The 14,503-nt window shown below is 39.7% G+C and overlaps 1 protein-coding gene across 5 annotated transcripts in view; it reads left to right on the top strand.

Moving 5' to 3' along the window:
• Positions 1–14,503, top strand: part of FRY (FRY microtubule binding protein) — a 425,952-nt gene that overhangs the window by 243,905 nt on the left and 167,544 nt on the right. For all 5 annotated transcript variants that reach the window (XM_027116557.1, XM_027116555.1, XM_027116558.1 and 2 more), the window contains one exon: positions 2,254–2,307. In XM_027116557.1, coding sequence (XP_026972358.1) covers positions 2,254–2,307 — 54 coding nt within the window. The remainder of the gene's footprint in view (positions 1–2,253; positions 2,308–14,503) is intronic.

Raw genomic sequence — 14,503 nt, 5'->3', positions numbered from 1 at the left:
GGTAATTATCAATATGTATGTTCCTATTACTGTTGTCTTAATTTTGGTGGTTTGTTATTGTAGGTCTTTTCCTTCTCTTGTGTTTCCTTCCTAGAGAAGTTCTTTTAGCATTTGTTGTAAAGCTGGTTTGGTGGAGCTGAATTCTCTGAGCTTTTGGTTGTTTGTAAAGGTTTTAATTTCTCTGTCAGATCTGAATGAGATCCTTGCTGGGTAGAGTAATCTTGGTTGTAGGTTTTTCCCTTTCATCACTTTAAATATGTCCTGCCACTCCCTTCTGGCTTGCAGAGCTTCTGCTGAAACATTGGCTATTAACCTTATGGGGATTCCCTTTTATGTTATTTGTTGTTTTTCCCTTGCTGCTTTTAATATTTTTTCTTTGAATCTAATTTTTGATAGTTTGATTAATATGTGCCTTGGCGTGTTTCTCCTTGGTTTTTTCCTGTATAGGACTCTCTGCGCTTCCTGGACTTGATAGACTATTTCCTTTCCCATATTAGGGAAGTTTTCAACTATAATCTCTTCAAATATTTTCTCAGTCCCTTTCTTTTTCTCTTCTTCTTCTGGCACCCCTATAATTCGAATGTTGGTGCGTTTAATGTTGTCCCAGAAGTCTCTGAGACTGTCCTCAATTCTTTTCATTCTTTTTTCTTTATTCTGCTCTGCAGTAGTTATTTCCACTGTTTTATCTTCCAGGTCCCTTATCCGTTCTTCTGCCTCAGTTATTCTGCTATTGACTCCTTCTAGAGAATTTTTAATTTCATTTATTGTGTTGTTCATCATTGTTTGTTTGCTCTTTAGTTCTTCTAGGTCCTTGTTACACATTTCTTGTATTTTCTCCATTCTATTTCCAAGATTTTGGATCATCTTTACTATCATTACTCTGAATTCTTTTTCAAGTAGACTGCCTATTTCCTCTTCACTTGTTTGGTCTGGTAGGTTTTTCCCTTGCTCCTTCATCTGCTGTGTGTTTCTCTGTCTTCTCATTTTGCTTAACTTACTGTGTTTGGGGTCTCCATTTTGCAGGCTGCAGGTTTGTAGTTCCTATTGTTTTTGGTGTCTGTCCCCAGTGGCTAAGGTTGGTTCAGTGGGTTGTGTAGGCTTCCTGGTGGAGGGGACTGGTGTCTGCGTTCTGGTGGATGAGGCTGAAACTTGTCTTTGTGGTGGTCAGGATGGCGTCTGCTGGTATGTTTTGGGGTGTCTGTGAACTTACTATGGTTTTAGGCAGCCTCTCTGCTAATGGGTGGGGTTGTGTTCCTGTCTTGCTAATTATTTGGCATGGGGTGTCTGGCACTGTAGCTTGCTGGTCGTTGAGTGGAGCTGGGTCTTAGCGTTGAGATGGAGATCTCTGGGAGAGCTTTCACCATTTGATGTTATGTGGTGCCAGGAGGTCTCTGGTGGACCAATGTCCTGAACTCGGCCTGATATCCAGCCAGAGCACCAAGACCCTGTCAGCCACACGGCCCCAAACTCCGGAACTCCACTCTCCAGAGGCCCTCCTCTGGACGTGCTTCCTCTCCCCTTCCGCGCAGGTTGAAAACACTATTTTTGGATGTGTAACTTTTTGCGTGGTTTCTAATCCTAAGTCAAATTTGGGTCAATATTAACTTCCAAAAAAAGAGAAAGGTACAGGTAAGGCTAAATAGTTACAAAATACCCTCCTGAAGAGTCAGTTAAGGCTTCCTAATGTAAACGAAGAAATAATCGTTAGGAAAATTTATTTCTGTAGACCTTTGTCACTTCCCAGATGATTTTTGCAGAGATTTGGATGTTTTGCAGGCCAAAATATCATGCTTAGAAATCACCGATTACACCTAGTAAGTGTGTAATTGTAGGTTGTACATCCTTCAGACTAACAATTATACCTTATTTTGTTTCTAAATCTTAGGATTTGGAATAGTGTATCACTTTCAACTTTTTATTATCTGTCAAGTCCCAAGATAGGTAATGAAATTTCAAACAAATTCCCTAGGTTTTATTATGTGGTTTCCTTTGAAAACACAGGATCACTTATAGCATCAGATTTGAATGTCTTGGTCAAATGTGTGAAGATGAATAGTAAAAATCCTGGTGGTGATGATCAAACACTATACTTTAAGGTTTGAATAGTAAGGAAGAGTTTCTCACATATTTGAAAACTGGCGTCTCTTCATCCCATAAAGGGAGAAATAGATGAGACAATTTTAATAATAATGACATTTCTTTTGTAATATTTAAAAGCCTCTAGTAATTTTTCTTGCCTGTGTTTCTTTCTAGGAAAAGCCATTGACAAAATCTCTACAACGTGGAGAAGACCCCCAATTTGATCAAGTATGTAATATATGTTATATACTGCTTTTTATTTGTTTGAAGATGTACAGAGGCAAGGGCTGAATGCTTACTATGGTGTATTGATGAACTTCGTCAAAGAGGATACAGGAGTGTGATCTTAGGAACTGTGTCCTGCAGCTTTGACAGTGACAGCTTGTAGTAGATGTTTAGTAAATGTTTGTTGGTTTTAATTGGAAAGAACTGAAGTGTTGAAATTTAAGATGAGGAGGTCATCAGTCTTTGGTTACCAGAAAAGATAAAGGAATTTCCATTCAAAACCTTATTGAGATTCTTCTGAATAAATGGTATCATATGACGATCAGATCTCTGCCCTAGAGCTTTCTTATATTTTAACCAGCGTTTCGTTGAATGCCAGCTATATGCTTGACACAGCAATAGGCTCTGGTGATACAAAACCTAGGACCAATTTTAGCAATCCTGTGAGAGAGAGAGACCACCTAAGCAATAATTATAAAACAGCATAGCAACTTAGATTCTAATAAAGTGATACATGAAGAAAACAGTTTAAGACAGAATAAATACAAAGGAGGTCCTTTGAAAATAGATCAGGACTAGTAAAAGGACTTCCAACTCTAAACAGCAGGTAATAAACATAGGAAACTAGAATCTTATCAATCCTGGTTGAGTCACTTCAGGAGGGCTCTAGGTGTGTTTAGAATGATGGATAACAGGACATCAGAGGAGGTCGGAAATGTGTTTGTGGTGTTTCCTAAACGTCTGCATTTAATGACAAAGAGGACAGCGTGTTCTTCTTTATAAACCTCATTTGGTGCCAGTAGCAGAGGCAGAATCCCACGGGATGCGCCATGGCCTGATCTAACACAGTGGGATTTTTGTATTGTCTTATGGAGAACACACAGAGACTACGCTCTCTGCAGTGCTTTGAAATTGCCTTTAATGTGGAATCAAGAGGAAATGCTTTGGCTGTTAAAGTTCAGACTTGTTCCATCCAGAAATGTGAAGGCCTGACTATAGAGACAGAATCCTCCATTCTCTATTTTATAAACTGTTGGCTGAGGGAGACCTCACAAGTTTGCTGTCACGGCAGGACTTGGAAGGCTGGTGCGGCCCTGGCTTTGCGCTCTGTTGCTGGCAGAGCTGGCTGTTCTCTGGAACGCTGGTGGAATGGAGTATGGGCTTCGTCTCTCTGTGCCATGGAGCTGACTTCTCTCCTCCTATTATCCTTAGTTGCTGTTACCTGGTCCCGCTTGGGAGGTCAGGGACCTGGGGTGAATGTTTGGGGTCGTTATTTTTGAAATGTGGCAAGTGTGGCTCTTTCCGTTCTCCTTAAGAACGTAAATATTATCTGTCTTCCATAAGTTTTCACTCTATTTTATTTTGTCTCTTTCCTCTTAGATTATCACTGTCCTTTCCTCAAAAAATTTGTGTTTTCTTTTTCTCCTGCTTCGTGTGCGTCTTTCTTTTTCCTCTGGGAGAATGGTACTTTGGCATTTTAACATTACGTATAATAGTTATCCCAAATAATTTGGCTTTGACACCATGTCTCATTTATTATTCAGCACTCTATTTCTGCATTTCAGCATTGTGGGAAAGAGATCGACTTTGGGGTTTAAATCCCAACTTTGCCACTTAATTAGCTATAATACTTTTAACCTTGCTGCTCAAAATGTTGAAATGCAGAATCACTGCCCTGCCTTGATATACTGAGTCAGATTCTGCAGCTTAACGAGATCTCCAGGTGACCCCCACCCACACTGATGCTTGAGAACCACTGCTTGTAACACATCTCTGTGTATTAAAGACACTTTAGGGGTGAACCAGTAGTGAGTTGGTCACTGAGGACTTTCAAATAAAGCACATGAAATTATCCTCTGATTGTAAAATCATAAATGTATGCGTGAACCATGAGAGAAGACAACCTACGAAGTTGGTCTCATTTTAAAGAGATAGCAAGATCCCCAGGCCAGAAGGAAATGTGACTGAAGTTGGTCCCTCTGTGGATTCAGTGAAAAAGAAAGTCAGCCAAGTCACCTTTGAAAGTGCCCGTCCACTGTTTCAACAGCAAATTATAAGAATTGTGGTTCTATTGGCAAGGCCGTGAAGGTATCAAGCTCTCTTAGGGTTTTGATATCAAAGGTCCAAATTCTGTAATTCTCCTTATTCTGATTCCAAGCAGGAGGATGTTATTCTGGGGTCACTCAGGTCCATCTACGGGAGAAGAACACGCTGGTGACACCTCCTTGGAGCTATAGACTCCATTGCTCTACTCCCGGGAGCAGTGGTACCCACAGAAGTGACATTTATTTAGTACTTACCATAGGGGAGGCACTATGCTAAGTGCATCCTTTGGACAACGGACAACTGGTCCCTGTTTAGAGAATATTTTTATCAATTTCTCCCTTTTAAATGTCCCTGGCATGAGTGATAGGCTGAAGAGAGCTGGGCTTCACTTCCAGTGCCTGATCCTGGGTGGCCCTGTTTAATCCTCCACTTGCCAAGCCCAGGATTCATTTTTCTCCTGTTAGAAATAGAAGCAAAAACAAAATAACAAGAATCATGTAATACTTTATAATTAACCAAGCCTCTTCTTAATTCTTTTATATTATCATTTTTATTATTTTGGTCACACTGCGCGGCATGTGGGATCTTAGTTCCCTGAGCAGGGATCGAACCTGTGCCCCCCTGCAGTGGAAGCGCAGAGTCTTAACCACTGGAACACCGGGGAAGTGCCTTACCAAACCCCTTCTCACGTATCGTGTCACCTGACATTACTCAACCCTTCCAACAAGCCCAAGAAGAAGGTCTCATCATCATCTCTATGTTACAGCTAATGGAAATGAGTCCTGGAGAGGTTGCCTTATATTATATGACTAAAGCCTGAAGGGACCGAGACTGGAATCCATATGTTCTAACTATAAAGCCTGTGCTTTTTACTCTGTAACATGCTTATATTTTTAAAAACTAAGTTGGTGAGAATTTAGAGGGGAGTTTTCAAGAGGTAATGGACCTAAGATCCCATATCAGTTAAGATTAGGTTTGGCGGCAAATGGCACATAAAATAACAGTGGCTTTAACAAGATAAAAGTTTATTTCTCTCTCACATTGAAGAAGTACAAAGAAAATCAGTCCTGTATCTTTATATTTTTGTTTTCCTGTGTATGGCTTACATTCCCAAGGTCATCTCATGGTCCACTGTGGCTTCTGGAGCTCAGCTTTTACATCTGTGCTCCAGGCAGCAGGAAGGTGAAATGGAAAAAGAATCACAGAAAAAAAAAAAACCAGAACATCCTTACAATGCACACGCTACTTCTGCTTATGTCCAGTTGACTAGATCTTAATCACACAGCCACATATACCTATAAGAAAGATGAGGAAATTTTATTTTGGCCAACCATGTGTCCATCTAAAAATGAGGTATTTTATAACTAAGGAAGAAGAGAAGAGTGGATATTGGGTATTACCTGGCTCTACTAGATATTATGTAGCCTATTTTTTTGTCAAAATTCCCAGTAAAGAGTATTATGTACAATTCTCTGCCTCTTTTTTTTCACTGTGGAAATCTCTGAAAATTTGTCAGTTTTCCAGTTTGAATTTTAAAACGTATATTTAGAGGTTAAAGCTTTGTGTTTCCTTAAGTTTTCTGTTGCTTTTCAGTTTCATTAACTGTTGGTTTAATATCTCTTAATTAACCTAATTACAATCTAAACATGTATAGAATAGACTTGGTTAAAAAAAAAAACCCTCTTGTTTCATAAATGACAAGATGTCCAAACAGGATTAATTTTTTGAAGCTCACTGTTAGTGGGAGAAGAACTGTACCAGTGACTACTTTGTATATTGGAGAGCTAGGAATTTGTACCCTAATTCCCAGAATTTCACTTTTACAAATGTTATGAATGTGAACTTGACCCATTCTTACACGGTACCTACCTTGTGGCAGCCATGTGCCAAACATTAGGCCAGGTTGTGGAAATAAACATGAAGGAAACATAGTGCCAGCCCTGGAGAGGCCCCCAGTCTAGTGTGAGAGACAAAGAAGAAAGATGTAAATCAGATAAATTATAACCTCAGTCTAGTAAGGAAGCTCACAGTGGAAGAAGCAGGTGTGCTGTGAACCCGAGAGCAAGCTTTGCCCTATACTAGGGAGCCAGGGAGGGCTCTCAGTTCCTGCTGGTGAGAAAGTCATACGGTAATGAGAATTAACAAAGGTGATGAGATTTCCAACAGCTTTTTGAAAATGTACACTGCCCCTAATTTATTTTAAATGCCTAAATTAACCCTCAGCACTTAGAAAGCAAAATAAATGAAAAATTGTCCGGGTAATAAAGTTATTTTAGCAAACATTTATTAGGTGAGTGAGAGCGTGTGTGTATGTATGTGTGTGTGCATATACAACAAAGCCCTGTGTGGGACAAAGAGATGTAAGAATGTGGTCCCTGCATTCCAGGTAGGAAGGGGTCAGACTGTGGAAGACGTTGATGCCAGCGGGTGGGGCCGTATCCTCTACCTGCCAGTATCAAAGAGATCAAAGTGCAGCCTTGATGTTAAACCCCGACTGGAGACATCCTTAAAGTTTGGAGGCATTTTGGGAGTTGGGGCATCAATAAAGATTTGAGGCTAAAATGGAGAAGGTGGAACTAGAAAGAAAGAATGACTATAAGCAACATTATGTAAGAAGAATCAATATTGGTTGAGAGAAGGAGAAACAAAAGGTAACTGCAGTTTTCAGCCATGATTTGGAGCCATTTCCATTCAGTTTAACAAACGTTGAGCACCTGAATCATGCCAAGGTCTGTGCAAGGTGCTGGGGTTACAAAGCAGTAAGCAAGAGTTTCTGCTCTCCAGAAATTCTCAGTCCCAGGAGGAAGACAGATACCTAAACAAATAGTACTCTGATGTAAATATAATAAGAAGGTACAGTTCAAGTGCTGTGGGAACTCAGGTAAGGGAGTAGTTAAGGATGCTAGAAAGGTGGGGCGGGGGGGAGTGTCATAGGAAGCAGGGACATACTAAAGATATCTGCTATCCAGATGGACAAGACGGGCTGGGTCGTGCCAGACAGGTAGAGCCGAGTGGACAAAGGAATTGAAGGAGAGAAGAGCAGAGTTCTGGGGAGTGGCTGGGAGGAAGCTGGGAAGGCCGACTGGAGCCCATTGCTCCCGTGACCGTGGGAGTCATACTGAGGAGTCTGGACTGTTTTCTGTGGATAAGGAGTTTTTCAGAGGACTGCAGTGCTTGGGGAGAGGGGATAAATTAGTTTTACACGTACTGAATTTTCAGTGCGGGTAAAATACCTCAGGAGAAATAACCAGGGCTCATTCATTTATATGATCACCCAACAAACACTGAAAGATTAGGGTAGAGAAAGTGGGTGAGGCATATCATAGGAAAACGTAGTTCATTTAGGACCAGAAAGTGAGATCCACAAAAGAAAGCCCAGAAAAGGAGCGCCCAAAAAAGTGAGAGAAGCCTAAGAAGATGCATCTTCCCAGGGCAGGGGTGGCCCAAGACGGCAGCCTGTGCAGGGACCCTCACGGAAGAATGAGAGGTTAGGAGCGCATGGGAAGCCAGCTTTGAGAAAGCCTTTTGTGCAGTGGCTATTACTCATTGCCATGTAGAATACACTTTCAGATTGCTGGATTAATGTTAAATAGTTTAAGAGACTTACTTTCACAGCCAAGTTATAGTGGCTGGTCATGATTGGCAACATTTAAATGAAAAAGCATTATACCAGGACACAGTCATGGTACCAGTGATGAGCTCCCTATCTGTGATCTGTGCAGAGCACCCTGTGAGCGAAGGGCACGGAGCTCCCTGTTTTAACTTCAAGTGACTTTCCTCTGTTATCAAAGTTTACAGATATTCTTTTAAAACGTAAAGGCCAAGGCATTGTATTTTGGATTTTCCAATGAAACAACCGCTAACCTGTGATGTGTGTGGACCTGAGTAGATGGTGACCAAATGCAGCTCACATATCAAGTTAACCCATTTTAAAAAGTGAAAAACACCTCTCCAAAATAACCCTCACCTGAGGGAGTACGGAAGCCTTACCTGGTACAGCATGTACTAATGACAGTCCCTAGATACATTTACACACAGATGAAAAGTCTTGCTTGAGTAAAGTAATCTTGCTTGAGTAGTGAATCTTTCTTATTTCACATACCTTCCAGCTACATATGCTTCTTGCCTGTTTTCTCTGCCCCTTGGCTTTTAGACCTTTGCTTACATCTAATGGTGGCATGAACATGCAGTAAATTAAAGGATACAAACAATTGTACACTGCACGATGTGCTTCTATTTGAAGTATTGCTCCAACTTTGTTTCTTAAAACAGTCTCATAGAGTAAGTGGAAGTTACTTCTTTTTTGCGTAGGAAAGTATGATTACTCCCCAAAGGGGCTTGTGCCAGAACAAGCAGGATTAGAATCCAGCCCCTTCTTTTCACAGGTGCATTGCTTTACTGTGCTTTGGTGGTGTTTAAATAACCACATGGGAGATGGCAGCATCGCAGAATGGAGGAAAGCATTTCCAGCAGAATCTGATAAATGTTGTCATGTGCTCAGGAGACTTCAAGGGAAATGATTGCAGGAAAGCCATTGGCTGGTCGTGGGTTTGTCCTTTCTGATCTTTTATAGAAAAGTGTCGGTACTGTAGCAAGAGTAGAAATCAGGTCTCAGGAGTGAAGAAGTGAGGCAGAAAGAGGAAGCGTCTCCAGTCCATGGCTGATTGAGCAGTTGGCCAGAAGAGGGACCCGTCAGTGGGTCAGAGAGGGGAGAGTGGGGTCAAAGAGGGCTGGATGTGTTTACGGAAATACGAGAAATCCGAGAGCTGCATGAAATCCGAGAGCGTAATGCTGTGCCTTTCTGCCAAGGCTTGTATCCATTCTTCTTTTTTTTTTTTTTATAAACTGGCTTATAACAGTATATGTTTCCCGTGTTCAATATTATAATTCGACTTCTGTATTCACTACAGCGTGCTCACCACCAAAGTTTAGTTTCCATCTGTCACCATACAGCTAACTCCCTGTACCCTTTTCACCCTCCCCGTTGCCTCTTCAGTATCTATGTGTTCATTTTTGTTTGGTTTGGTTTGCTCATTTATGTGTGTGTGTGTGTGTGTGTGTGTGTGTGTTCGTTCTTCACTTACATTTGGGCTCGACACCTTTTTCAGGATGCTGGAGGTTCCTGAGAGCCAGACTTGTAGATGAGTCAGGACTTACAGGCACTGGTTTTTCTTCAACAGATTGATTGCGGTTGCAGAATAGTTACCTTCTCGGTGTCCTTTCCCATTTGCTTTAGAGCCAGGTGTGCCGGCAGCAAACTCGGGGCGTCCAGTGTTGCTGTCTTTCTCTTAAGGAGCTGATGTAGGACAGGCGTTGCTCAGAGGCCTCTACAGTAAGCATCTGGAAGGCACTGTGTTTACATCTGCTGGGGCCAGAAAAGTTGGCTTAGTTTGGGAATACAGACTAAGCAGAAAGGTTCTAATGGAGGCCTTGGTAGTTTGTGCTTGGGTACGAGATAGGTGGGTCTTAATTTTTTCCCACTGCGGTTGTCCAGGGTGTCCACGGGGCATTGGTTCCAGGGCCTCTGACCTACATGGATGCCAAAATCCACAGATGCTCAAGGCCCTTATATAAAACGGTGTAGCGTTTGCATATAACCTACACACATCCTCCCATATGCTTTAAATCATCTCTAGATTACTTATAATACCCATTGCAATGTAAATGATATGTAAATAGTTTTAGATACAATATAATGGTGTGTAAGTCATTGCCAGAGAGCGGCAAACTCAAGTTTTGCTTTTTGGAGCTTGTGGCATTTTAATTTTCTGAATGTTTTTGATTTGTGATTGGTTGAATCTGCGGATACAGAGGGCTGACTCTGTACCTAAAAGCAACATTTATCAGCTCTGATAACATCTGTCGTCAACGTCTGTCATTCGTTCTGTCATTAACCTAGCCTGTGATCTTATCAAAGTCAAAATATTTGGTGTCTGTGCTTCAGTTTCAATATTTGGAAATGGAAGAGGGGAAAAAAGAAACAGACACTTTTGAAGGTCTGTTATATGTCCCACACTTGAGAGTTTCTCCTTTAGTCTCCATAAAAGCCCAGTGAGGGAAGTATTCTTAAGTCCTGTTTTATAGCTGAAAACAGAGCTTCAAAGAAACAGCAACGTGGCCAAGCTCATACAGCCAATAAAGGGCAGAGTTGGAACTTGAACCCCAAACCTGCCTGATCTTCCCAGTACGCTGATGAAATTATGAAAATGTGGCTTTTGGAGATCAGGCTTCAGATACGCTGTTCTGAGAACATTAAGTTGCAGCTATTTGCAATTCAGTGTGACCTATTCTTTAAATTAAAGATAATTTGCTCATACATTCTAAGTAACTTCTTTTGGGATTCTCTTCTAGATGGTATATGTTTATGTCCTTTTGTGGCACCTTAGTTTCTTAATGTGTTAAAAACGCTATCTATAAACAGGAAACACATGGTAAAATGAATCTATTATAAGTCTATAATAGAACTAAAATAACTTTTTATCCTCTTGGGTAGTAATATTTTCCTGAAGAAGGAGGCAGGTGAAATTCTAGTGCTTTAACATTGATTCTAATGCTTCAATTCAATGAAAATCTATTTAAAATATATAAGTGAAAAATATAAGCAATTAAGAGAGTAAAAAACAAATTAGGTAGCATTGGATTCACATTAGTGTTATTCAGTGTTTCTTATTCTCCAGTGGAACAGTGAGTTCCATAAAATGGACCAAGAAGGTAATAATGAAGACCTTTTCCTAATTTGCAAGAAAATCATATTTAACATATACATTTTTATAATTTTAAGTTTTTATAGTAAATTATTCTTAAGCCTGCAGTGTCTATCATCACTCATCGAATACTGTAAGCTAGCAATAGTATGAAATGTGATCGAGTAAAAAAAAAAAAAATTGCCTCTGAATTGCTATAATAGATCAGGTACACAGAGAGTACCCTGGCGCCCAGGTGCTTGGCCACCTGAACTAGTTTGAGAAATTAAGCCATCAGTGAAGTTACTGTAAAATTATTCGTTAAATACACCACTCATGACAAGTCAGCCTTATTACTGTAAAATATGGAATGACTCCACTGAGTAATTATTCAAATATTTATGTGTGAAGTTTCCTTCTTTGCATTCAGCCAGTATAATAAAATGCTTATGAAAAGTTAATGTCTTAGATACAGCATAATGGACAGTTTCTTTTAGCCTATTTATATATAAAACGCCAAAATAAATGTTGAGAAAACATTTGCAAAGTACATTTAGTATTCCCCTCTATCACCCCTCCAAAAGAAAACACCAGTATGAAATAGTTCTGTGATTCTGTGAGCTTCATCTCCTCAAGCTGCACAGTACCTAGCTCATCTGTGATGGAAGAATATGATCATTTAAATGCAACAAGAACATCTTTGTAAATGGGCCTCCCCTTGCACAGCGGCACAGAGCTAGAATTCATCTCACCATTGGCTCTGCTTCCCATAAATGAAGGAACTGAGTAACCAAGAAGCCAGCTAGACCTTCCTCCCTTCCTGAGCTTTGAGGGCCAGGTCTTTGCAAATTCCACCCTTCCTTCCTGAAAGTCTGAACTCAAAAGGGCAGTTAACAGAGAGATGGAAAAAACATGCACATCCACCCCCTGCTGACCTTTCATCTCTTCTAAGATGGTCTCAGTGTATTTGCCATGGAAAGCATGCCCAATAGATATAATACCAAGAATGGCTTCGGGATGACTTTTTAATGGCTAGAAAAAAATTATTACAGCTGAGATTTGAAGAACACTCTTGACGTTCTCTATGGAGAATGTGGGTTACACCTAAGTGAAGTAGCTGAATGCTGTTAGAGAATGCTCTACCCAGAGAGGTTTATAGGAGTCAAACACAGGTTTATATCACCTTTATGGGTCTGAAGTAAATAAAGGAACTTGTAAATGTCACACAGAAATTTTTTTTAATTTTTATTTTATATTGGAGTATAGTTGATTAACAATGTTGTATTAGTTTCAGGTGTACAGCAAAGTAATTCAGTTATACATATGCATGTATGTATCCGAATGTTTTTCAAATTCTTTTCCCATTTAGGTTATTATAGAATATTGGGAACTCTATTCAATATTCTGTAATGTTTTTTAAATAAACATTTTATTTTAGAGTAGTTTTGGATTTACGGAAAAGTTGCAAAGATAGTACAGACAGTTGTCATATACCCCGTACCCAGTTTTTCCTATTAACATCTTACATTACCAGGGTACATTTGTCATAACTAAGAAACCAATATCAGTACATTATTATGAACTAAATTCTATACTTCCTTTGTGTTTCATTTGTTTTTCCCTGATATGTGTCTTCTGTTCCAGGATACCATCGAGGATGCCACAGTACATTTAGTCATCATGTCTCCTTAATTCTCATCCAGACTTGCACAAGTATTTTTAAATTACTGAAATATAATTGTAGTGGCTTTGGGATTTTACTATCTATTCAGTAATTAAGACAGAATTAACCCTTGGTCAGGGACTCTGAATTCTGATCCCGTTTCCCATGTGGGAGGAACCCTCTTTGTTTCCCAATTCAAAATATTTTAGATGATGACAACTTGAAGAAATATCCTTTCTGGATAACTTTAGAGAGGTAGGCAATTACCTGGGGTAACTTTAGAGAGAACTAGGAAATTACCCCCTTGGCACACCATAGTCGTCTTTCCTCCAAAAATTCGTTGCTGTTATATCCAAAGGAAGAGCAGGAAAATTTGTTGTGCCTGTGGATGTTACAGCCTGGAGGGGAGGGCTCTTTTTTTAAAAAAAAATAATTAGATATTTTTAAATTACAGAACCCTATAACGGTGACTAGGTTCACCAGGCAGACTAAATGCAATAGCCTGTTTATTTTTTTTAACTTAACCCATAACTAAAGATAACGCACAATTTTGTCTTATGTACCTATAACCATAATTATAAGAGAGAGAGCATGAAATAAGCTATCAAGAAATAGAATCTGAGAAAGAAGGCAATCATTGCTTTACTCAATCTTAGGGCTTGTTTTAAAGGTGACAGTGGAAAGTCCTGTTGACATGAAGCACTTGCGCTTTCATTGCTCTAGTTTCCTGCTTTTGTAAAAGGAAGTTAAGCCTAGCCTGCTTAACTACAGAAATATTTCAAGTTAACTAACGTTTTCCGTTTCTTCTGCCACCTCCCCAGCTCAGGCTCTGAGCCCTGCGCTCCTGGAACCGTTGCAGTAATAACCTCATTAGATTCAAGCATGTGTTGTGTATTCTCTTAACTGCCTCTGTTTGCAAACCACTTCGGTCCAGCCTACACGTCACTGCTAGACTAAACCTCCCCAAACACCATTTTCATGGGCTGAGTATCCTACTCAGAAACCTTTAGGGGCTTCTCATTTTCTAGAGAAGAAAACTGAAATTGTTTAGACCGGCATTAAAAGTACCTTTAATGATTTAGTTCCAACTTAAAATTTTCAACATTATTTCCCTCCACTCTGGTGAACCAAAGTCCCTACATCAGTCAGATATTTCTTCTTTCAGTTCCTTCAAAACCTTCATTAATCACATAATCATTATCAACAAACAGTTATTTTGCAACTTCATGACGGTAGGATTTCCTGCTTAGGCTCCTTGCTTAGTTTCTTTCTTGACTCTCATTTCAGATTTCTACCCTTTCTTTTAAAAAGGCCCAGGTAAAATCCTACCTTCATTTTTTTTAAACTCCCACTCACCCTGTCCCTGGTGATCTCTCTCCTGAGATCTCTCCTGATTGCAATATGTACCCTCAATATGTTGGTATATTTTCTTCTGGTCTTATTTGGGTCTCTATCAAATTGGGATCATAGCAATTAAATGAGTTTTCACTCTTTTTTCACTTAACATATCATGAACATTTTCATAGCATTAAATATCTTTGAAATGAGATTTTTAACGGTTTCATAGATAACCTACATCAAATTCCACATTGGATTCAGGCATTTACCTAGAGCAGGACATTTGTTTCCTTTTTTTTGCTATAATAAGTAATGCTGTCCTGGACATTCTTACTCATCTCTAATTATGTACTTGAGATAAATTCCTGTCTCATCAGTGCTGGGTGTTATGATTTACCTGTACTGTTTGTTAATTAAGTAATTAAAACCTATCTCATTGTACTTTGACACATTCTGGTTATAAGACCTT

This window comes from Aethalodelphis obliquidens, unplaced genomic scaffold (assembly GCF_003676395.1).
Source record: "Aethalodelphis obliquidens isolate GAN/ISIS:26980383/991018 unplaced genomic scaffold, ASM367639v1 scaffold16, whole genome shotgun sequence".
NCBI lineage: Eukaryota > Metazoa > Chordata > Mammalia > Artiodactyla > Delphinidae > Aethalodelphis > Aethalodelphis obliquidens.
The sequence above is the reverse complement of the archived record's forward strand: the minus strand, read 5'-3'. Positions and strand labels throughout refer to the sequence as shown.